Source organism: Zootoca vivipara, chromosome 5 (genome assembly GCF_965207765.1).
Source record: "Zootoca vivipara chromosome 5, rZooViv2.hap1.1, whole genome shotgun sequence".
In the NCBI taxonomy this organism is placed as follows: Eukaryota; Metazoa; Chordata; class Lepidosauria; order Squamata; family Lacertidae; genus Zootoca; species Zootoca vivipara.
The window spans coordinates 869,588-893,575 of NC_142588.1; the positions used below are offsets into that span (position 1 = coordinate 869,588).

General features: G+C 45.5%; 1 protein-coding gene across 7 annotated transcripts in view; it reads right to left on the bottom strand.

The window, feature by feature from the left end:
• SHISAL1 (shisa like 1) overlaps positions 1-23,988 on the bottom strand; it is a 100,299-nt gene that overhangs the window by 12,783 nt on the left and 63,528 nt on the right. For 4 of the 7 annotated variants that reach the window (XM_035137632.3, XM_088669925.1, XM_088669924.1 and 1 more), the window contains 2 exons: positions 19,798-20,097; positions 6,472-7,064 (listed from right to left, as the gene is read on the bottom strand). In XM_035137632.3, coding sequence (XP_034993523.1) covers positions 7,049-7,064; positions 19,798-20,097 — 316 coding nt within the window. In that variant the 3' untranslated portion in view covers positions 6,472-7,048. Of the gene's footprint in view, positions 1-5,927; positions 7,065-19,797; positions 20,098-23,988 lie in introns of those variants that run through there. The other 3 variants (XM_035137630.3, XM_035137626.3, XM_035137631.3) reach the window with 3 other exon arrangements.

A 23,988-nucleotide genomic window follows, 5' to 3' on the forward strand; every position in this document is an offset into this window, starting at 1 on the left:
CTGAGAAGAATGATTTTTTAATGTTATTTTTTTTGCAATTGCTATCACTTAGCTAACAGTGCAATCCTATCCATGTACCTTTACCTTCCTGTACTTCAGGGTTCCTTCCTGCAGCGATACCACCAGGATTGATAGTCCTTATCAGTTGGACAGAATGCAAGGGGGAGGTTGGGATGCTTTTGGGGAGAGGCAATTTCTTTTGCTGGTGGTATCACTGCAGGAAGGAACCCTGAAGTACAGGAAGGTAAAGTGCCTGTGGCTGCAATGTGGTCTGTGGAAACCAGGAGAACTTTATGTTGAAAGTGCATTGGATTATTGCCCACTTTCTAGTGCTTTTGGTATCCTAAAGGCATACCTGCCAAGTTCTGGCCTGAGAAATAAGGGACTGGACCAGAAGTAGCAGACCGGAAGTAGCGCTGCCGCCATTTTGGAACTGGGCGGAGAATGCTCAGAAGCGACTTTTGATGCTGCTCTGCCCTGTTCCAAAATGGCTGCTGCACCAGAATAAACCGGGAAAAAACAAAAAAAAAATCCGTTTTTTTCGGCTGGGAACAGCTGGAAAAACGGGGGTTTCCCGGGGAATACGGGAGACTTGGCAACTATGCCTAAAGGGTGCACAATTATATTATCAAGCATGTGAATTATTATTCCCATTTCACAGATGGGGACCTGGGAACCATAACAATGGTTTGTTCGAAGTCATCACCCAAACAACTCTGGATTGAGTTGAGATTTGAAAACAGATCTTTCATAGGTTCAAGATCAACATTCCATTCAGTAGCCTCACAAGATTAATGTAGAATCATCTGTAGGTCTTTCCGTTTCATGGTTGCTTCTGTATATTTCCATAGTGCTTTTGAATGAGAAAGAAAGCAGATTAAGCAAGCAGTGACATATTTTTGCACCGATTTTTCTGACGCTTGCCATCAGACAGTGATTGCAAAACAGGTTCTATTCCCATCTCCTTCAATATAACCTGGAAATATGATCCATATACCTTTCTTTCTTTCACAAAAATCATTTTAAATTAAGCCATCCAGAGTGCTTTGGGGTAATGTCACCAATGCAAATGAACACAGCAGACTGAGAGTAAAAATAAATTAAACTGTCACCTCAGAAGATGGGAACCAATTTGTAATCATAATCAGAGAAGCGATTAGCCTCAGGTTAATAATAGGATTTCTGCAAAACTATAAACCTCTGATGTTGCTCTTCAGTCTCTGTTGTGAACACCCAAATCCAAGTTGCCAGAATTATGAATGATTGACACAAGCTGAGATCAGGACTGATGACTGTGATTTTTTTAAAAAAAGTACGGTGATAATAATATTGTATCCAGGCAAAGGGGCTACTGGCTTGGAGCTCTAGAGCACCCCCTTTCAGGATATTTTGACTGGCTATATATTGCTTATGTATTTAATGGAGACAATATTGCTTTCTTCCTATGTATCACCTTGCAAAAACCTATAATGCTGTCTCCTTTTAAGTCAAATCTTCAGGCCTTCTAAGCTCTGTACTTTCCAGTTTGCTGGCCAGCCGCTCGCTGAAGCCTCCAGCTTGAGATATATGCTGTTTCCAGACCTGTTACCTGAAATCCTGTTAAACTGAAAATGCCAGGGATTGGACCCAATATCTTTTGCACGCAAAGCATGTTCTCTTCCACTTCAGCAATGGACCCTGCCAGACAAGATTTAGATCAGGCGCCTTCTGTGAGAGGAACTGAGGCAGGTTACATGGCCAACTCAGGGAGCCTGCCTACCAGATTCTCCTTAAGTTCCTCTCCTCAGTCTGTCCTGCTCTCCAAGGGGTAAAAGTTTGCTAGAGGCCAGGAAGGGTGAGCTGGTGGTGGGTCCCAGTTGGACTGACTCGAGAGCCAGTGTGGTGTTGTGGTTAAGAGCGGTTGACTCCTAATCTGGGGAACCGGGTTCGCGTCTCTGCTCCTCCACATGCAGCTGCTGGGTGACCTTGGGCTAGTCACACTTCTTTGAAGTCTCTCAGCCCCCCTCACCTCACAGAGTGTTTGTTGTGGGGGAGGAAGGGAAAGGAGAATGTTAGCCACTTTGAGACTCCTTCGGGTAGTGATAAAGCGGGATATCAAATCCAAACTCCTCCTCCTCCTCCTCCTCCTCCTCCTCCTCCTCCTCCTCCTCCTCCTCCTCCTCCTCCTCTTCTTCTTCTTCTTCTTCTTCTTCTTCTTCTTCTTCTTCTTCTTCTTCTTCTTCTTCTTCTTCTTCTTCTTCCCTCCCCCCACATTTTTTCACCCCAAACTGAATAAAATGCTGCTAATGTATTGATGCTGCAGTGTCTTCTCCCAACTGGGGTCAAGAGTCGTAAACTTCCATAAATCCCTGGCGGAAAATGACTCTGGCATTTTCCCGCTGGGGATGGCGTTGAACCCCTCCCCCCCCCAGGCCCAGGTTGTAAGTGAAATGGTAGCTTAAGAAGAGGAACTGTGTGCTGCTGCCCTGCCAGGGGCCCAAGGAAAGCTTTTTTCCCCTGGGGAAGGAAGGACTGGGCACTCCAAGTATTCTTTGGAACTTGAGATTATTGCGACTACTTCTGAGTAACAACCTTCCACATGCTTGTCTTTCAAAAGTCTTTATTAGTGCACATTATTTACAGTGTAGTGAGTGGTCGGTTTCATGTCTCCTCATTCCGAATCAGAATCCGCCACTGCCCCCTTCCACAATTTGGACCAACATAAAAGCCTCGGGGCAGCGAATCTCCTCCCCTTTCTCCTCCTCAATTCTGGAGTCGGGGGGGGGGGGGGAGGGGAAGGGTCTGCGTTCTGCCTGTGTCCTCTCCTCTCTTTCCCTCTCCCTCTCTTCCTGCCTGTGGAGCAGGGGCTCCTGGATGTTGCCAGAGGTCTGGCACTCCCTTTCCATCTCCTGACTTTCCTCATCCGTCCCTTCGCTTTCATGACTGCTTGGAGATGGGCTGCTTCGGATGAAAGGGGGGGTTCTCTATAAGCCCTCCCCCTTACAAGAGGTTTCAGTGTTTGATTGGGCTACTCAATGAGGGCCCCATTCACTTTTTGAGTGAGCAGCCTTCTGCCTGCCAATCCTTAATTCAGATTCACCTGAGCCTTCGGTCATGCACAGACTCCACTGAAAAACATTTTGTCTCTGCTGATATTCAAAGAGATTGTATTTCTTGCCTGAGGTGTTAGGTAGGCTCATTCTGGCATGCAAGGAATTGCGTTTGTGCCTCTTATGGCCACAATGAAGTTCTCACTGCACGGGTCACACTCTGATCACATGCATGGTGGCTCTTGTGAATATTGATGACAAAGAACTTAAACCAGGCAAACTTGGCCCTCCAGCTGTTTTGGGACTACAACTCCCATCATCCCTAGCTAACTGGACCAGTGGTCAGGGATGATGGGAATTGTAGTCCCAAAAGAGCTGGAGGGCCAAGTTTGGCCATGCCTGACTTAAACCAAATGCACATTGATAGCATTTTTAAAGAAAAAGAAGAGGAAGCAATTCACAGGGGCACAAATGATCAAAAGAAGTGATGATATTCATAGCATGAATCCCCCTCCCCCATGTGCACACAAAGAGAGACATAGACTGTGGCCCAAATTATGGGTATTCTGGGAACAACAGGTTGAAAGGAGTAAGGTGGCATTTGATCATCGTTTAATGTTTATCTTATCTAACTCAACACTTTTATAAGATTAATGAGCCATCTTAGCAGAAGGAACTGCTGCTGTTCTTCTCCATGGAGCAAACGAACACAAAGTAACAAAACAAAAAGAACCTTTCAAATTTATTTCTTTGCAGTGTAAATGGGAAAAATGAGCATATGGGTGTTGCAGAGTTCTCTCTATTTTTATCGGCGTGGGGCCAGATTGTTTGCCTCCCCAGCTCCTCCCTAACAAAAAGTAAAATGTGTGAAAGAATTCTTGAAATAGTAGACTTTGTGAACTGGCCAGCTTCCTCCTCCTCCCGAAAGCACAACTCATCAAGAGGAGTCTGCCAGTACACACCGCAGCCTCTCGCCCCCATCTGCAATACCTAATTTGCTCTGTCAGAATTTGCTATATCCTGAAAGCTCCTGGAGAAAGCAGAGCAAACAAGGCCCTTGTACTCAGGACCCCTCCAGGCATCCTTTTTATGGCACTTTCATAATGATTTTGTGCTCATTATGATCCTGGTTTCAATACTTTTGCAACTGCAAAAGTTAAAGGGGAAGTAACTAGGGCTGGCCAATATCTGATTTTCAGCGTCACAATATATCACCAGCTAAGTAACAACGGGACACGGGTGGCGCTGTGGTCTAAACCACTGAGCCTAGGGCTTGCCGATTGGAAGGTCGGCGGTTCGAATCCCCGCGGCGGTGAGCTCCTGTTGCTTGGTCCCTGCTCCTGTCTACGGCGTTTCTGGGCGCTGCTCTGGTTTCACCAGAAGTGGATTGGTCATGCTGGCCACATGATCCAGAAAAACTGTCTGCGGACAAACGTCGGCTCCCTCGGCCAGTAAAGCGAGATGAGTGCCGCAACCCCAGAGTCATTTGCAACTGGACTTAACTGTCAGGGGTCCTTTACCTTTACCTTTTTAAGTATCACGATATCACATCACGATGTATATCTATGGCAGCAGAGGGCCTTGCTGGGCCTCCCTGCAGCACTGGAGGGTCTTAAAATGTAAGGAAGTAGTAGATTTAATAAAAATATTAAATAAACTTCCATATAATACATTTAATATAAAGGTAAAGGTAAAGGGACCCCTGGCCATTAAGTCCAGCGTGACCGACTCTGGGGTTGCGCGCTCATCTCGCTTTACTGGCCGAGGGAGCCGGCATTTGTCTGCAGACAGCTTCCAGGTCATGTGGCCAGCATGACAAAGCCGCTTCTGCCGAACCAGAGCAGCACACGGAAACACCGTTTTACCTTCCCACTGTAGCGGTCCCTATTTATCTACTTGCACTTTGACGTGCTTTCGAACTGCTAGGTGGGCAGGAGCTGGGACCGAGCAACGGGAGCTCACCCCGTCACAGGGATTCGAACCGCCAACCTTCTGATCAGCAAGTCCTAGGCCAGGCATCCCCAAACTGCGGCCCTCCAGATGTTTTGGCCTACAACTCCCATGATCCCTAGCTAACAGGACCAGTGGTCAGGGAAGATGGGAATTGTAGTCCAAAACATCTGGAGGGTCGAAGTTTGGGGATGCCTGTCCTAGGCTCTGTGGTTTAACCCACAGCGCCATCTGCGTCCCACATTTAATATATTTTCAACTATTTAACAGTAGTTTAAGTGATTTACTAGTCAAGTTGCATCTGCTTCCCCACTCAGGAGGTCTAAATGGAATCTGTGCACGCACAAGCACCATTGTGTTCAACTAAACTTACTTCTACTTTCCTGGGAGTAAGCCTCATTGAATTCAGTAGGGCTTGCTTGTGAGCAGATTCACATTTGCTTGCACTGCTTACCGAAAAACATCCTCCCCATCATTCTCACATAGTACCCAACCTCCCATTTCAGCCATAAGGCAGCCAACTAAATCTTCTCTCCTGCACCCCCCCCAACAGAAGCCCCCCCCCAAGCCCTCATCCCACCAAACTCTCCCTTTTTATCAAAGGGAAGGAGGGAGGGCAAGCAAGCAAAAAGGTAGTCTCCTTTAAATAGTTTTTTAAAAAACCTTTCTGATATGGAGGAAAGTTATTTAGGGGGGACCAACAACATAAACACCACCAGAAAACAAAAACAAAAATTCTTTCCCCTATTTTTTTCACCAGGGGGTGAGGAAAGAAAGAAGAGGTTTCCAGTTCTTTGTTTGCTTCTTTCTTCACTTTGCCACTGGATCTTGGTTGTCTAGCCATGGGGGGGGGGGTCCCTCCTGGATTGCTAGGATCTGCATAATTAGATGATGATGGAGCTGAAAGAGTTTACTGGTTTGTGTGAGGGCTTATCATCATTTCTTATTGGTTAGGAGGGAGAAGGGAGGGAGAGCAAGCAAAGCTGGAGACACAGTGCCTGCAAATTATCTGCAAAGTACCTGTAAAGTATTCTGAGCTACCCCCAGGGAAGCTGTTAAGTCTCCACCTCCTTTTGGTATATTGCCTTGTTGAAACACTTAAAGGTAAAGGTAAAGGGACCCCTGACCATTAGGTCCAGTCGTGACCGACTCTGGGGTTGCGCGCTCATCTCGCATTATTGGCCGAGGGAGCCGGCGTATAGCTTCCAGGTCATGTGGCCAGCATGACAAAGCTGCTTCTGGCAAACCAGAGCAGCACATGGAAACGCCGTTTACCTTCCCGCTGTAGCGGTTCCTATTTATCTACTTGCATTTTGAGGTGCTTTCTAACTGCTAGGTTGGCAGGAGCTGGGACCAAGCAACGGGAGCTCACCCCGTCACAGGGATTCGAACCGCCAACCTTCTGATCAGCAAGCCCTAGGCTCAGTGGTTTAGTCCACAGCACCACCTGGGGTCCCTGTTGAAACACTTATCACGATGTTATTTCAATACTGGTATCCAACAGATTTATTGCACATTCCTAGGAGTCACGCTGCTTCATTTTCAGTCCCATAACTTCCTGCTGAAACCGCACAACTTTTATGCCCCAAATGCTCTGGTTTAATTTTTGTCCTTCTTTTGTTCTACCATAGCCCCTCAGGATTGCAACAACATAGTAGCATTGGGGATTCATCACAGAAAAGTATACCAAAATAAATCTACCACCAGTGCTCTATTATTGTGTTAAGAAAATGTGGCAGGAAACAACTACAATGAAACAGCTGTTGGAGGGGTCTGTAGACTTTTCAGTTAAAATGCTAGCCAATTATAGCCTCCCTTTGGTCTGTTGCCTTACTGCCCCAAATGGGTACATTTCCGGCTTAATTCTCTTCAATAAATAATCTCCCCTGAGATTTCAACAGCTGGTAAGATTTGTTGAGCTCATGATCTTGCCGATGAACCGGGAAATCACCGTGGAGCAGAGCAAGAGAGCTGCCTCTTATTTAGTCGTGATCACCACCAGTGCGACAGCGTTTTGAGTATATTGTGGATGCATATCTCACAGAATCTTGATTCAGATCACACAACACTCAGATGGTTTCCAGACTAAAGAGAAAGAAATGCTGTAATTAGCGAGTGAATTTACTTGCTGCTAGAATCCTGGCGCTGCGTCAAAGTCAAAGTTATGGTTGCTGAACTTAATTAGCCGTCCCTCTTCGTCCATAAAACCCGGTCTGCTAGAGAGCAGCCAAGAATGTATGACAGATCCCAGACTCCTCTGGCTGTAATAATATTTTGACTATACATAGACATCTTCTCTGCAAACAAATAACTAAAGTGGGCTTCCACAACCAAAAGGCTTCAACAATTCCAAACACCTTTGCTTTTCCATATATTGCTTTAGGAGAGGAAAAGTAAGAGAAGCTTCTCAATGGTTTTAAAGCAACTATTTCATATTTACAGAGGATGGAATGGAAGACTAACCAGGTGTTTCCATAACTGAGACTTAAAGTGGCTCTTGCTTCAATTGAGTTGTAATATAGAACCCACATCATCAAAGAATCATTCACGCTACAAATGCCTCCCTTCCACATTTACAGCAATCAGATATTAAAATAAAGAGGACAAGAGAGGCTCAAAGGTGTTTTCACGTGTGAAAACACTGTTAGACTTTCAAGGATTTGGCCTGACACAAGAAAGAAACGAGGCTGTGCAAATTAAGTCACAACAGCATGCATGTAGGGAATTATTTTACTAGAAGGATTCCAACAGTTTCTGACCTAATCTGACATTTGGGCTACTGGTTACATTCATCAGGGGCATCAGCTAAACAGAGTCATCATGTAACAAATTGCCCTATTCACCTGACTATTCACCTACCAATGAGATGGAGGGGGAGATTATGTGCTGTTGGCCTGATTGATCTGGTGTGTGTGTGTGTGTGTGTGTGTGTGTGTGTGTGTGTGTGTGTATGAGTGACTGATGCTCACACACAGGGCAATGTGTAGTCCAGGACTTAGGGTGCAATCCTAACCCTGGCCAGCAGTGATGGGAATTGATGGAGTGGCACAGCCAACACACACAGCCTTGCCGCATGCTGGCCAGGGTGAAAGGTGGAGGCAGGAAAGAAATGATCCTATATCACACCAGCTCCCAAAGTGGTGCAGCAGAAGCCCAGATCAGGCCCACTGCTGTCACCTGCCCTCTTTGGAGGGCATCCTCTGACTACTGCTGGTGGGAACGGCACCAATGGTAGCTTCCACCCACCTGCCCTTTTGGTGGGTACATGGGGTCCTCCTCATCATTGGGCTTCCCTGGTGGAGCTACCCTGATGGCAGAGTCTGGTGGAGACGGCCAGTGCTGGGGGAAGGACCTCCTCTGCTCCATGCAATGCCACCCACTCCAGTGGACTGGAGGTTTGGATTGCTCTGCCCATTGCTAAAGTTCCATAGGTGGCACACACTCTTGAGAACGGGATGGAAAAGGTCCCCCTTTGACTCATTTTCTGTGGATGTGCCAGCCTCGTGGTGATGGGAAACAGCATGGCCACCTGCTCTTGAAATGGAAATTTTGTTGTTTAGTCGTTTAGTCATGTCCGACTCTTCGTGACCCCATGGACCAGAGCACGCCAGGCACTCCTGTCTTGCACTGCCTCCCACAGTTTGGTCAAAATGGAAATTTAAGCTCTCACATTATGCTGGCAGCCTTGGGAGCTGCTTCTTGCCATACTTTTGGAATAACCTGGACTGGCCCAAGAGATGTTGCTGCCTGGGGCAAAGGACAAAATGGCGCCACCTCCTATTCCATGCACAAAAGCTGACTGGACCGGCAGTTGGCTCTTACTTCAGCACCGGACAGCACCCTTTCTTGCATTTGAGGGCAGTTGGCGCCTTGGGAGGTGAAGAGTAGGTCGCATGGTACACACAGCCTGGTCTGCCAACACCCATTTTCTCAGGGATTGAATCTGCAGTGGGGAAGAGGCAAACCTCTCACATCGTCTAGGGCAGGCATCCCCAAACTGCGGCCCTCCAGATGTTTTTGCCTACAGCTCCCATGATCCCTAGCTAACAGGACCAGTGGTCGGGGAAGATGGGAATTGTAGTCCAAAACATCTAGAGGGCTGAAGTTTGGGGATGTCTGGTCTAGGGCTTTCCGTGTCACCCCGGCACTGCAGGCCCCCCTACACTGCAGGCATCTTATAAGAACAGTTTCTTAAGGGGGATCTCAAAAGCTTTTTGTGCCATAGCAAGCTCAAAGGAAAATAAAATCCCATTACTGTAAAAACCCCATTACGATACTAATGGTGATTTAGCATGCTTTTACAATTCCAGCAATGATTTCGAGGAAATCTGTATGTTCTTTTAATCCAAGTATGGAAAGAACTGCTGTGGTCCCATGCCCTGAAAATTTTAGTCAGTGATGAATGAGCTGTTTTTAATATTTGCACAGAGAAGGTTTTATTGTTGTTGAGACTAACCAGAGCAGATCCATAATCAGAGACTATGTAAAGTAGTAAGACTGAAAAAAACTAAAAGCACTACCTTTGAAATGGCTGAGCATGGAGAATGATTTGTTTATAAAATAAGTTGGTCATGGGTTTGTGACATGGCATGGTCCAGATTCCCCAGAATATTTTGCATTCAGTGCCTGCCACTGGTTAAGTATGAATTCAGTTCTCCCCCAAATCAGACTACAGACTCTAGTTATGAACTTAATTTGTTCCAGAGGTCCGTTCTTAACCTGAAACTGTTCTTAACTAGAGGCATGCTTTCGCTTGCTGCCGCTGCGCTGCCGGCACACGATTTTCGTTCTCATCCTGGGGCAAAGTTCTCAACTCGAGGTAACTCTTCCAGGTTAGCGGAGTTTGTAACCTGAAACATTTGTAACCTGAGATGTTTGTAACTTGAGGTACCACTGTATAAGCTGACAAGTATAATACAGAAGTACTGATTTTTCAACTTAGAAGTAGCATCTCCTCTTGAAATAATTTGTCGCGCAACACACTATACCAGACTTTAGCTTAGTGCAGGCATCCCCAAACTGCGGCCCTCCATATGTTTTGGCCTACAACTCCCATGATCCCTAGCTAACAGGACCAGTGCCCGGGGAAGATGGGAATTGTAGTCCAAAACATCTGGAGGGCTGAAGTTTGGGGATGCCTGGCTTAGTGAGACTGCATGAGGATATGAGCCTCTGGAGAGGAGCTCACAGGTGCTTTCCTCTTCCCTGGTCCCTTGGTTCAGGAGCAATGCAGAAAATGTCATTCTTGTGCTTAACTAGGGTCAAAAATCCAGCCCAGCACTTTGCAGTCATGTTGGTTTCAATGGGGAAATGAACCATGTATTTAAATGTCTGCCACTGAAATAATTATAAGTAAAAAGTGCTTAATCATGGCTCGAGCATGCCTTGCTACATGTTCGGGGGGGGGAGAGAAAAGTATTGCTTCTGTGAGACATTTCTACTCTACTAAGATCAACGAGAACCTGAGCGCTGGCATCAATGGGGTGAACAGAAACTCTATGCCTGATTTTTTTTTAAAAAAAAGGTTACTGAAACTTGCCATGTCTAACACCACAATTTTAACGGCGTCTTCTCAGAAGGGAGTCCTAATGAATTCACTGGGACTTGTGGTATTTCCTGATAAGTGGGGTTAGGACTGCAGCATTACTAGGAGGGGAGAACAAGAGGATCATGTGAAGGCAATGTCAATCCTTTGAACTGCCAGAGACTTTTAGAAGGAAAAGGGAAGAGCTGGGAGAGGAAATGTGGGGCAAGCCAGGTTTTGGGGGTGGGGTGTTGTCCCATCACAGTTGTGATTACAACTGTTTCAACTGTGTGGGCTACACTCACCTGATCCTAACATAGGACCCCCGTTTAATGCTTCAGAAGGCAAGTAAGAACAAAAACAGAAAAATGATGGTTAACAATGTAACAGCATGCATTTCTACTCATACAAATAAGAAAACATCACGCTTGAGACAAAGGTTTGAAAATAAACCCCCACCACCGCCGCTGCTGTCCTGCACTCTCAACTACCAAGATGGGAAATAATTGAGAACCTATTCTGCCTTGACTTGGCATGGAGCAAGGGGGGGGGGCTTTTCTGTCATGGGCAACCTTTGGGAGGTTGGGGCAGCGATGAGCAAGGCCATAGGCAAATCCTGGGTTGGTCAAGGGCAAAAGTTACCTCTCTGCCCTGTATTAACGGGACAAAAACAAAAACAAACCCCTGTGTTGCAATCCTATATAATAAAGTGCAAGTGTCTCTGCGCCCAGATTCCCTGTGTTCGCGCTACTGCACATGTGCCCCACAGACACAGGGACTGGACGAAGAGACTGCATGCACGTGCGCTCCCCCCCTGCCTCCTCCAACCGCCGCTCCCGGCCGGACACCGCCTCACTGCAGGGCACGTCGGGGAAGCAAGGGTGGAGGCCAGCGGAGGTGAATGGGGGGAGGAAGGGCGCACTTGAGGAGCCTGGTCCGGCTCCCGCCGCCGCCGCGGCCCCGGAGCCTGATGCCGCCATCTTGGTCCTCCTCCTCCTCTCAACCCTCCCTGGCCCGGGAGAGGTGCTGCCTCCAGCCAAACCAGGCCAGGCCAGGCCAGGCCAGGCCAGGGTGGGGGAGGAGCCTCTCCTCCCCGGTGTAGGTCCCGGGGTTCGGAGAAGCGCTGCGCAAGCGCTTCTCCGAACCCCGTGATGTCTCCTTCCTGTCGGCAGCTGGGGGAGAAGAGGGAAGGAGGAGAAAGGGCTGCTTTTTCCTCCTTCGTTCCTGTCCCCCTGCCGCCGACAGCATGGACAGGTCCCGGGGGTTCGGAGAAGCGCTGCGCAAGCGCTTCTCCGAACCCCGGGATGTTTTAGCGCCCATTTATTGAACGGGCTGAATTACACTAGTACAGAATAATCTGCTCAAATACAGCCGCAACAACACACGGCTAATAAATGTAGTAAATGTATTATTATTAGTGGTTAAAATGTCATCCAAAATTTACAAGTCATCAACTTCAAAATTATATATATATATATATATATATATATATATATATATATCCATAACCAAAAGGTAGTCAGTGTAATGAATTGCTGGGAGGGAACGCCACGTAGCAGGGAGGATGTCCAGATTGAATCAACTCTTTCGAAGGTGAATCTTTGTCAGCTGATGATGAAATTAAATATATTACATACAATAAATGACAACAAAAATAATACTGAGCAACCTGCATGTAAATAATGAATAGATAATAAATGAGGAATACATACCAAATAATTATTGATGTCATTCATTGTATGTAATATATTTAATTTTATCATCAGCTGACAAAGATTCACCTTCGAAACAGTTGATTCAATCCAGACATACTGTTCTGTTCTGCTTGTTTGCTGGTTGCTATTGAATTCTTCACGTTGGGACACCCACCACCCCAATCCTTTAGGGCATCATCCATTGAAGGGCATTGAATACATTTCCGTTCTCATTCTGGGGCAAAGTTCTCAACTCTTCCAGGTTAGCGGAGTTTGTAACTGAAGCGTTTGTAACCTGAGGATGTACTACATTTATTAGCCACGTGTTGTGGCTGTATTAAGGGGAGCAGCAGAGACCCCAAGCATACACCCTCTTTTGGTGCTTCTGCGTGGCAGGAATGTATCTTTGAACCTGGGTAATAATGCCTCTTGCTTGCTTGGATGGTGAGGTGTGTGCGCATGGAAACCTCTGGCTTCCATGTAGTTGGAATACAGCCTTACTATCCGAAAGGTGAGAGTAATATTTATTGCCCCGTCCACTTTGGTCTCTGGCCCTGCCCACCATGGGCACAAGGCAAGTGGAAGGTTCCCCATAAGCCAGGGGTCAGCAAGCTTTATCTTGCCTGGCCCGGATCGATCCCACAGAGATTCCTCCGTGGGCCGGATCACACATGCGCAGATGCGATTTTAGCACGGCTCAGTTCGGGGCCAGTCAAACAACCTCAGTGGGCCACTTCTGGCCCATGGGCTTTCGGTTGCTGGCCCCTGCCCATAAGCAAATGCAGGTTTGGACTGAAAAGGGTTCCCTGCCCTGCCCTACGAAAGCCGTATCTGAATAGAAACTGTTTCAATAGCAATGACCAGTGCTTTTTTTTCTGGGGGACACATACCCCTAAACATTTTGTGAATCTAAGTTTGGCCTCATTGAGGGGCAGTATTTCAATATGAGTAGGAAAATGAGAGTACCGCTAAACATTTTTTCAAGAAAAAAAGCAGGCAATAATGCTCATTTGCCTCAAGTGAAATTCCAAGAAAGAAGAAAACTCTCTCTCCCTCCCTCTCTCTCTCTCTCTCTCTCTCTCTCTCTCTCTCTGGGAGACACCTTCAGTATTCAAGATGTGGGCAGATTGCAACATTCGGAACACATGCTTAATTTTTAAACCTTCCAGCATTGGCACAAAATAGCTAAGTTGCAACGGAAAACTAAAACTACGGTCTGCTCCAGTTCAAATCAAGACAGCAGGCGTTTCTTCCACATCACAAGCGAGTGAGTGTAGGGAGGCCTTGTACATCACAAAGGCTCCTGAGCATTGTTGTGCAGTTCCCTGAAGAATTGCAGCCATTGAGGGCTAGAGGGAGCAGAGTCAGGGCTCCCGCCCCCAAGACGGACTGGCAGCTTTTCCAATTTTCAGGAAAATCACATTCCCTCTGCTGGCCTCTGGTGGTTCCAGGCACCAAGAATCCAACTATTAGTCACACTTAGGCCCTAGTGAAATCGATGTGAAGAGTTAGTTATGTCTAATTAACTCGCATTGATTTCAGTTGGGATGAATGCAAGCCAATGCATTTTGTGTTCTCAAAGTTTAGGTCTAGTACAAAACAAAATGTTGCCTAGATTTATTCATTTGCTTTAAAATTCATATGCCAGTTTTGACTTTCAAGGACATCAAAAAGTGTTGTAAAATCAATTTAAAACAACAACAAACAGCATAAAGTGATAGAACAAAGGAGACTGCATTCTCAATCGGACCGCACCAATGCCTAATAGCTCTTATTGTTGAAATGCTTCTTCATATATTGAGCAAAATCAGCTTCCTTACAACTGACACTCATAAGTTATAGTCCTGTCACCAAAAGGAAACTAGTTTGCTGCATCCTATGCGTCACAGTTCTTCAGGTATTTGAAGACCACATTCATGTATCCCCTCACCTCTATCCCAGGTTGCATCCCACTTATTCTACCCTATATGATTAAAAAAACCAAGCTGGTCTCTTACTACACATCCCCAGTTGAAGTTTCTTGGCACTATGTGGTGACTTGATGACACACTGTTGGCTGATTCACACATTACAGAGAGGGAGAACTCTTAAAAGTAGCCTGATGGAGTGGAACTCATCCATTTCACCAAACAAAATATCCCAAAGACCCAGCTCCTAGGATTGAGGGCCCATTACTCAGTGGCAGGACACTGGAAGCTCACTGGAAGGACAGATTGTGAAGCTGAGGCTCCAATACTTTGGCCACCTCATGAGAAGAGAAGACTCCCTGGAAAAGACCCTGATGTTGGGAAAGATGGAGGGCACAAGGAGAAGGGGACGACAGAGGACGAGATGGTTGGACAGTGTTCTCGAAGCTACCAACATGAGTTTAACCAAACTGTGGGAGACAGTGGAAGACAGGAGTGCCTGGCGTGCTATGGTCCATGGGGTCATGAAGAGTCGGACACGACTAAACGACTAAACAACAACAACAACACTCAGTGGCAGAGCACATGATGGACTCAACACTTTGTCATTAAAGGGATTTCCAGAAGCAGAGCTTAGAAAGAACTTTGCCTGAAGCCACAGAGAGATATTGGCAGTCAGAACTGGCTGTACTGGACTAGAACAGCCAATGGCGTGGCTCAGTATTCAGCCGCTTCATGTGTCCATATGCACATGCCCCGCTTTCTACAGAAGTTATTGTGAGAAGCTCAGTCCTCAAACAGAAAGAGAAGTCAATTAAACCATCAACAAAAACATTGTGCAACACTTCAGAACTTCATGTGAAGCACACAACCTCATCTTGTGGAAACTGTAATGACACATAATGAGGAAAACAGAGGCAGATTTCAGATCTGTGGACTGAAAAGTTCTTACACAGGTTGGATCACACTTCATTAATCTAACATTTTTCAGTTCAACTGCAAGATTCAATTTCCTTTTTTGTTTTCTAAATAGGCAGCTCTAGTCCCTAGATATAGTAAATTGAATTTATTATGGTCCCAGACCAGACTCACATGTCCCTAGATATAGATTCTGAACGTTTGCAAAGTTAGGGCAATTTGGATCTGGAGTTTCCATTTAGGCCACTGTAAGAACAAGAGCTATCGATCTATTTCAGATTAGCTCTGGTTTAGAGCATCTCAGAACAAAGAGTCCTATTTAGATTCTCCTCGAATCAAAAGGATAATGAAAATAAGCTTATTGAAATTGCATGAAATTAGAAAGGGGTGGTTTCCCCCAGGCATGCATTGCAACAGCTTGGAAAACATGCCAAGCTACTCTCCCCCAAACCAGAAATAATGCAATGTATTTTATGAGCTGTTCCAACATCTAACATCGCCCATCACTCTTTCGCTTACCCAGGCCAGAACCATCTAATCCCCTTCTCCCTATAAACTCAACTTACTGGGCCATGCCAGTGTAGCAGGAGTGATAGCAGGGAATTCAGCTTGGAGCAAACAGGCAGGTTCCTGGAGCATACCTGCCAAGTTCCGGCCTGAGAAATAAGGGACTGGACCGGAAGTAGCAGACCGGAAGTAGCGATGCCGCCATTTTGGAACTGGGCAGAACATGCTCAGAAGCGACTTTTGATGCTGCTCTGCCCTGTTCCAAAATGGCCACCGCACTAGAAGTCGCGCCGCAGCCATTTTGGAACTGGGCAAAGCAGCATCAAAAGTCGCTTCTGAGCATGCTCCGCCCAGTTCCAAAATGGCCGTCGCGCCAGAATAAACCAGGAAAAAACAAAAAATCCGTTTTTTTGGCTGGGAACAGCTGGAAAAACAGGTGTTTCCCGGGGAATACGGGAGACTTGGCAGCTATGTCCTGGAGTGGAGATTGCAGCTGCAGCACCTGGCCATGCTGCTGTCATAGATTAGTGCTGTGGTTTGTAGTTTAGTTATAGTTTAGTGCTGTGGTTTGTCTCTCCCAAACAAACAACAAGCAGTAAAGGAGGAACAAAGCTGGTTACAGCTCATCATTTGTCTGGCATTGTCTGAGGTGACTTTGATGAGGAAAAGAAAGCAAACTACACTTAAACCATAGTTAAGTGTATATCCATAAGTGTAATCCATAGTTAATACATGTCTGGATTCACATGTAACAAGATTCAACCATTGTCAAGGTCAGTAAACCAACAACACACCATGGCTTGTTTTCCCCCAACAAACTATACTTAATAAACAATATTAAGTATCTGAAGAAGTGTGCATGCACACGAAAGCTCATACCAAAATAAAAACTTAGTTGGTCTTTAAGGTGCTACTGAAGGAATTTTTTTATTTTAATAAACAATAGTTGCAGTACTAGGATGGGTTCATATGTAACACTAAACTGTGGTTTATTAATTAAGGTTTACGCAAATCATGGTTTAATGTTATGTGTCCATCAGAACCAGTGTATTGTGGTCAATAAGCCCTTAGGCTCTTCATTATTTCTGTGGTAAATCATAGAATCACAAAATTGTAGAGTTGGAAGGGACCGCAAGTGTCATCTAGTCCAACCCTCTGCAATGCAGGAATCTTTTGCCTATCATGGGGCTCAAAGCCACGAGCCAGATATTAAGATTCCCACGCTCTACTCCCCGAGGATTCCCAGCTACACTATCAAGTATCCGCTCCCTTACTGTAAGCTTCATGTACAGGTTTCCCATTTTTATTTTGGATAAATATTGGAAAAAGCTCCCTCTTTCTCTGTCTTTCATTATTCTCTTGCGCCTCCTTCTCCAGGAGCCTGGCATTTCCCTCCATAGTCCATGCAAAGGCTGCACAGAATAACCTTAATTTGCAGTAGCATCTTCCACGCCACCATTTCCTGTGAATTCTTTCCTTGTGCTCCAAGTTCAAACTCTGGAGAATACTTCTGATATCAAATGGCTCATTTCAGCATATCTCATGGGTGACTGAAGACTGAAGCCACTAATAAATCCAACTGAAACTTTGTCTATGCAGCCTGCGCTTGGAGCAGGCTCCCTCCAATAACAATATGTCAGGAAGAATTATTCACACATGCAGCATATATAACCGAGGGTTGCTGCGTGTTAGGCATACCTATCCATACCAAATACACAGCTTTCACACTGGGAGCAATGCCCTTGTACCCTGGAACTTATACCCTATAGTATCTTTTTATTAGAATAATTGTTGTCACGCTGCAGTTTGCAGGAGAAAGCAGAAAACTGTATGTAAAGAAATGGGGGGGGGGGAGAGAGAAAGTGAGTTACACTTCACCACTAGGGGTCCCCTTACTCCCTTGTCTAATTTCTGCAGAGAACAAACTTTGCAAGTTCCCCTCTCCACTTCGATAATGAGTAGGATGAGGGACGCGGGTGGCGCTGTGGCTTAAACCACAGAGCCTAGGGCAGGCATCCCCAAACTTCGGCCCTCCAGATGTTTTGGACTACAATTCCCATCTTCCCCGACCACTGGGTCCTGTTGGCTAGGAATCATGGTAGTTGTAGGCCAAAACATCTGGAGGGCCGCAGTTTGGGGATGCCTGGCCTAGGGCTTGCCGATCAGAAGGTCGGCGGTTCAAATCCCCGCAACGGCGTGAGCTCCCGTTGTTCGGTCCCAGCTCCTGCCAACCTAGCAGTTTGAAAGCACCTCAAAGTGCAAGTAGATAAATAGGTACCGCTATAGTGGGAAGGTAAACGGCATTTCTGTGTGCTGCTCTGGTTTCGCCAGAAGCGGCTTTGTCATGCTGGCCACATGAGCTGGAAGCTGTACGCTGGCTCCCTCGGCCAATAACGTGAGATGAGCGCCGCAACCCCAGAGTCAGTCACGACTGGACCTAATGGTCAGGTGTCCCTTTTAGGATGAGGAATAATGAACTTAGGCTCATTAGCTGGCAAGGAATGAGAACTCTCCCAAACTGTGGTAGAATGGGTTGTCTTCATTACAAGATGGTGGAGGTGGGGAAACAGAAAAGAAAAAGTCTGAAAGCAGATTTCTGCATAGCCATACTGGAAAGCAGTGCCTCATATGATTACAATCCTCACACTTGAAAACTACAAGGCCACTTAAAATATTACATATTGTGATGGGCTGGTGTATTTCTTAACCGTGTGACACTGGAAGTTGCGTCGACGTAACTTCCGGTGTCGCTTTGCCCTTCTATGGGCACCAAAAATGGCTGCCGCTGGCTTTGAAAGATACTTGTACGCATGTCAGGAAGTGCGTCGACGCAACTTCCGGTGTCGCTCTGCCCATCTATGGGCACCAAAAATGGCTCCCGCCGACACCGGAAGTCGCTTCTATGCACTTCCGGACATGTGTAGATGCGACTTTTGAAGCCGGCGGTGGCCAAATCGGAAAGAAAAAAATGGCCGCCAGCAGGAGAAAATAACGGAGAAAAACGGGAGACGAAGTGATACGGGGGACCACTGGGAAAAGGTAAGTAAAAACGGGGGTTTCCCGGGGAAAACGGGGTACTTGGCAGCTATGGTATTTAGGAGCTCTCGCTCATGCACTTCTCATTAAAACAGTGCAAACATAAACCCTTTAATTGGGGAAGTCACAAATTTAACCAGACCCCCTTTATAGGAATGACCCATGGCCTCTCTCTAGTGTGGAACATCACATTTCAACTTGTATGACTATGATGTACTTTTGAAGCTAGAAATCTCTACAGTGGTACCTCATGTTGCGTACGGGATCCGTTTCGGAGCCCCATACACAACATGAAGCGCCGCATCTGCAATGTGTGCGGCCTGATCCGGCGATTCGGTGCATGCGCATAACATCATTTATCGCGTCTGCGCATGCGCGAACTGCCGAACCCGGAAGTAACCTGTTCCGGTACCTCCGGGTTTGGCACATACGTATCCCGTGTCGTACGCAACCCGCAGCATTCGTAACAAGAGGTATGACTGTACTCACAAAGTAGAAATACAGGGTTTAGCAACTGCAAATATACAAAGGCTGGTTCTTCCTTGCTACTCACTACAAAAACCACTTCTATTAGCTAATTCAGGTACAATCAGCAAAAGAGGGAACCCCAGACCAAATGCACAAAGTTTCACAGAAAAAATGGGTCTCACATGACCCAGCCAGGTTCCTCCATGTTCTTTCACCATGGGATGGCTCAAGTCACAGACCTGGTACATCCACGGCCCATAAGGTGAGGTGCAAGCTTGAAGTCAGTCTCTTGCCATGTGTATGAAAATAATGAAAAATAAATAAATGATGGGTATTCCATGACTGCATGTGGCTGTTTCCACAGCAAACAGATAATGTGGAATGGAATAGGAAGCTATGTGCCGGCTTTGCCCTCCAGTTTTTACAGATTCTTCATGTATTTGTGTGGACACTTACAGCTCACAAACCAGCACAGGGTGATCGAAGTGAGGAATCATTCAATAATAATATTTCTCATCTGAAATGGTAGTCACCTCCATCCCAGGACTCTACTGCCTGTTCCTGGTGCATCCACAGATCTGGCTTAGTTCAGGTGATGATGGCGGGCCTATATTCTCCATACTGTACAGGCACCAAAGTATTAACAAAATCGCCCTGCTCTCATTGTCATGAATGATACACTTTCCTGGATAGCTGCCAACTGAAAACATTACAGTGCAAAAAGGGGGTAAAAAACAATAGGCACCATGGCCTTAAAAACTTACCAGGCAGTTGAACTCGGAAAAGACATCAGTGGCGGATTTAAAGCTTCTGCTCTTAATGCATGTACTGCCTGCAAGGTTTGAGGCGTAGGCTGAGTCTGAGCCTGTACTTGTCTTGGGTCCTGAGCAGGTTTAATCCACCGGCTTGCTTCCGGCTTCATCCATTTCCCCTGGATTCCCCATCTTGCCAGGTACAGTTTGCAAATATCGTAGTTCATCGAGGAGTAGTACAAAAGGTCCAGTACCAGCAAAACCACCACAAAAAACCCATAGATCCAGACGCCTAACAAAGCACTGTAATTACTGCAAAAAAGAGACAAAGCAAAAGTTAATAACGAGCCATGACTATTTACCGCTCCAGTCAGCCACTTAATATTTTAAAATGCATACAAGTATTTTCTGTCTGCCAGAATGTAGATTTTTTTTACCTCTCTCTCCCTTTACAAAGCTCAAAGCTGCTTACAAGGGGACTCTCAATGTTCATACAGTGCTACCTATTTTCTTTACATAGTCCAAGTACCAGATCGTGGCTCAAAATCACTCCAACACATGGCTGCTTCTAAAAGCCAAATTATAAGCTCAACAGGTTTTTGCTGGGCTGTAACCAACTTCAGTCTGCAGGTTGGGGAGTTGTGAGATGAAATGCTGCCCTCCACTTAAAAACAGCAATTTTTCATTGAAGACTACAGAAAACAAGCATGGCAGGGAAAACCTTTTCCTTGACACCTAATTTGCACTGGTTTTTTGTTTTTGTTTTGGTTGTTTTTATTATTTTTGAGACATTCAAGCATGCAACTGCTCAGTTCTGTAAGAACGGCAACCCATGATTCTGCTGATTGTGTGGTTCAGTTCTAAGAATAACACAGATAACACTGAATTACTCTTTTTCGTCTTGCTTTCAGCTTGCAGAAGCCTCCATAAGCACTAACATAAGGATAGCTTCCAAAACACAATGTTGAAAGCGTCCTTCAGTGGGTGTTAATGAAAAGGATATGAAGGATATGAAGTGTGTTGTGTGTCTGGTGGGGGCTGGAGCCAGCATACTTTCCTGGAAAGTAAGTATTTTTATTCCATAGTTCTGCTTTGGTTAATACCTCCATCGAACTCGTTGCATTATGCCATTCTGCTCCCAGCCTGGTTCATTTCTATGCTGCCCAAGATCCTTTGCTGTTCAGGATGTCACACAAATTACATTTGGGTGCCACAAATTACCATTGGAATTAAATGACAGGGAGAGGAAAGCATTTTATATGTAAATTTTATTACCCCAGTAAGTAGGAAAATTAAAAGACAAGAAAAACCTATTTGAACAAATTTTAACCAGACCTTTAAATGATTCCACCTCTTTCAAATACAATGGTTAAATTCTTACCTAGCAAGCTGCATAGCACTGGTCCTGTTTCAGAACAGAATGAAGCCATGTCAACATAAAGTAGGTTTTAGCCCAAAGTGGTTTATTATACATGCTTTACACTGCAAAGAATACATTTCTGCTGATATTTGCTTGTAAAAGTCAACTCTTCAATTATATAGAAAAGAGAAAGGAATTGGAGAAACCCCCAGGGTCTGTTGGGCCATAAACTGATGGTTAAGCAGGGCATGTGTCCAGCTTCACATCCGATGAGTCAGGAGACAGAAGTACCAGTTAATGCTCTGGGCGCTGCTGTGGGACATGAGCATTACAGCATTTTTGTGGAGGAGTGATTTGCTAAATCGGATCCTATAGTTTGCATTGCTTGCACTGTATGAATTCTGACTGTATGGCTGTAGCCCTGGGATGTCTTGTTTAGAATGCTTTCCAGTGCCTCTGTGTCTCTGCACCAAAGTGTGTCAAAGGGCAAAGCAAAAAGGAACAGGATGCCCAGCTGAAGGCTGGATGATGGCTGGCTTTGTCTGACGCGCAGTCTGATGCGCAGAACAGGCAAGATAAGCCAAGGCTCCTTGAGGGCAGCATTAGTCAGCATGTGTTTACGCACATGGCATAATGTGTGTTTATGAGAACAACTGGACACAGGAAGATGTGCACACCCCCTTGCATGCGTGACCCCCTTGCGTACGCACTCTTACAGAGGATGGGGAAAGAGCCCAAAAGAAGGGTATAAAAAGCTTTGCAATTTGTGTTGCTTTACTCCTGTCGTGAAACATGGGTCACCAGGAGTCTCTCTATATAGAGATTAAAGCTCTTTCTCTGAAACTCAACCCGGTGTCGTTTTGACTATCTTTTGTCCTTGCCTGGGTGCAACTTGAAAGGACCCTTACTAGCTGATAAGGTACATTTTAAGCTGCCTGCTGGAGGAATACTTAGCTGGATTAGAACAAGGAAGAGGTTAAGACAAAGATTGGGGGGGGGGGAATGTCTTAGATGAGCTGTGGAAATAAATATCTATCACCATGGTAACTTTATCACTTCTTGTAATAGAAAACTTCCATAAGATGTCACATAGCTGGTATCAAGTCCCACAACATTCAGCAAAGATACATCCAGATGTTAATGGAACATGCTGAAAATGTGGGGAGAAAGTCACAAATTATGTTTTGGTGGAGGTGTGAAAAGATTATGAGGTTTTCAATAGTTATTGCACATATACAAGAAATAATTGGATACTACATTCAAATGAACTCTAGTTCATATCTTAAAGAAGATGTGAAACCAAAATATCCAAATTTAGTTGGAGTTTTGTTAACTGCTACCAAAATATTGATAGAACCTAAATGGTATGCTTCTGTAAGTCCAACAGAATAAGTATGGTTTAATCAAATTTGGTTTTTTTGGCACCATGACAAAACTGATGGTACAGTAGTCAAAAAAATGAACAACCTGGAAATTTATGGTTCATTCTTATTAAGCACATGAAAACAGAATATTAATTAGAACTATTTAAGGCTTTTTCACTGCTGTCATAACCAACTAATTTGCACCATGGAACCTCTAAGTATATGATACAGGTTTCCAGCACTGTATTTTATATTTGCGCCGCATTACATTAAAGCTACTATTTTAGTGGATGATGATATAAACTGTAAATTTAGTGAATATTGGAATATGTGATTTGTCAGCCATAGAATAAAAGGGTAAAGGGGCCCCCTGATCATTAGGTCCAGTCGTGACCGACTCTGGGGTTGCGCGCTTATGTCGCATTATTGGCTGAGGGAGCCGGCGTATAGCTTCCAGGTCATGTGGCCAGCATGACTAAGCCGCTTCTGGAAAGCCAGAGCAGCACACGGAAACGCCGTTTACCTTCCCGCTGTAGCGGTTCCTATTTATCTACTTGCATTTTGACGTGCTTTCGAACTGCTAGGTTGGCAGGAGCAGGGACCAAGCAACGGAAGCTCACCCCGTCACAGGGATTCGAACTGCCGACCTTCTGATCAGCAAGCCCTAGGCTCAGTGGTTTAACCCACAGCGCCACCTGGGTCCCAGTCATAGAATAAGTTGGCTATAAATTATAAAATTTTGAGCGAGAAAAAAGGGGGAAAAGGGGGGGGGGTGAAGCAAACATATCTGGTGGGATTATTATGACACAAACACAGCTGCCCCTCTAAAATAGTTAGGCCAGTAGTTCACAGACACTGTGCTAAATGCAAACCCCCAAAGAATGCAGCTTTTCATTGGGAACAGTTACATGCTTACACTGCTAAAAAGAGCAAATTCCCATACAATGGAGAGAAGTGCAGGCAGTGCCCTGCAGTGTTCTAGATCTTCAATACTGCACAAGAGGCAGAAACAGCCCCTGGATTCAGCCCCCAACCCCAACTGAGCTCTATTAACCATCTGAGAGAAGGAGCCATGCCCCTTCTTAATTTAGGGTGGGTGTTGTCTTGAACCACCCAATGTATAATTCCCAAACACCATTCTACACTCCTGGCACCGGCACCTCTTTCTCACTGCAGTTCCACAATCTGAAGAGCGCTCCTGTTCAGTCTCTCGCAGAGCAGAGACCATGTTCAGTTTGTCAGTAGTGCAACATGTAAAACAGTGCTGGATCACAGCCATCAGAAAGACTTCTGATTTCCCCTCAAAAAAAATTCCGGAGGAAGAGGGAGAATGGGTGATTTGATTGTGTCAAACAACTTCCTTTGGTTGGCGGATTGGGGGGGGGGAGGTAAAAGAAATTAAGAAAAAGCTATTAGTGATGGAAGAAAAATGACTGAACTGATAGCGATGCTGATGAAATCACTCTTTTTTGGATTCAT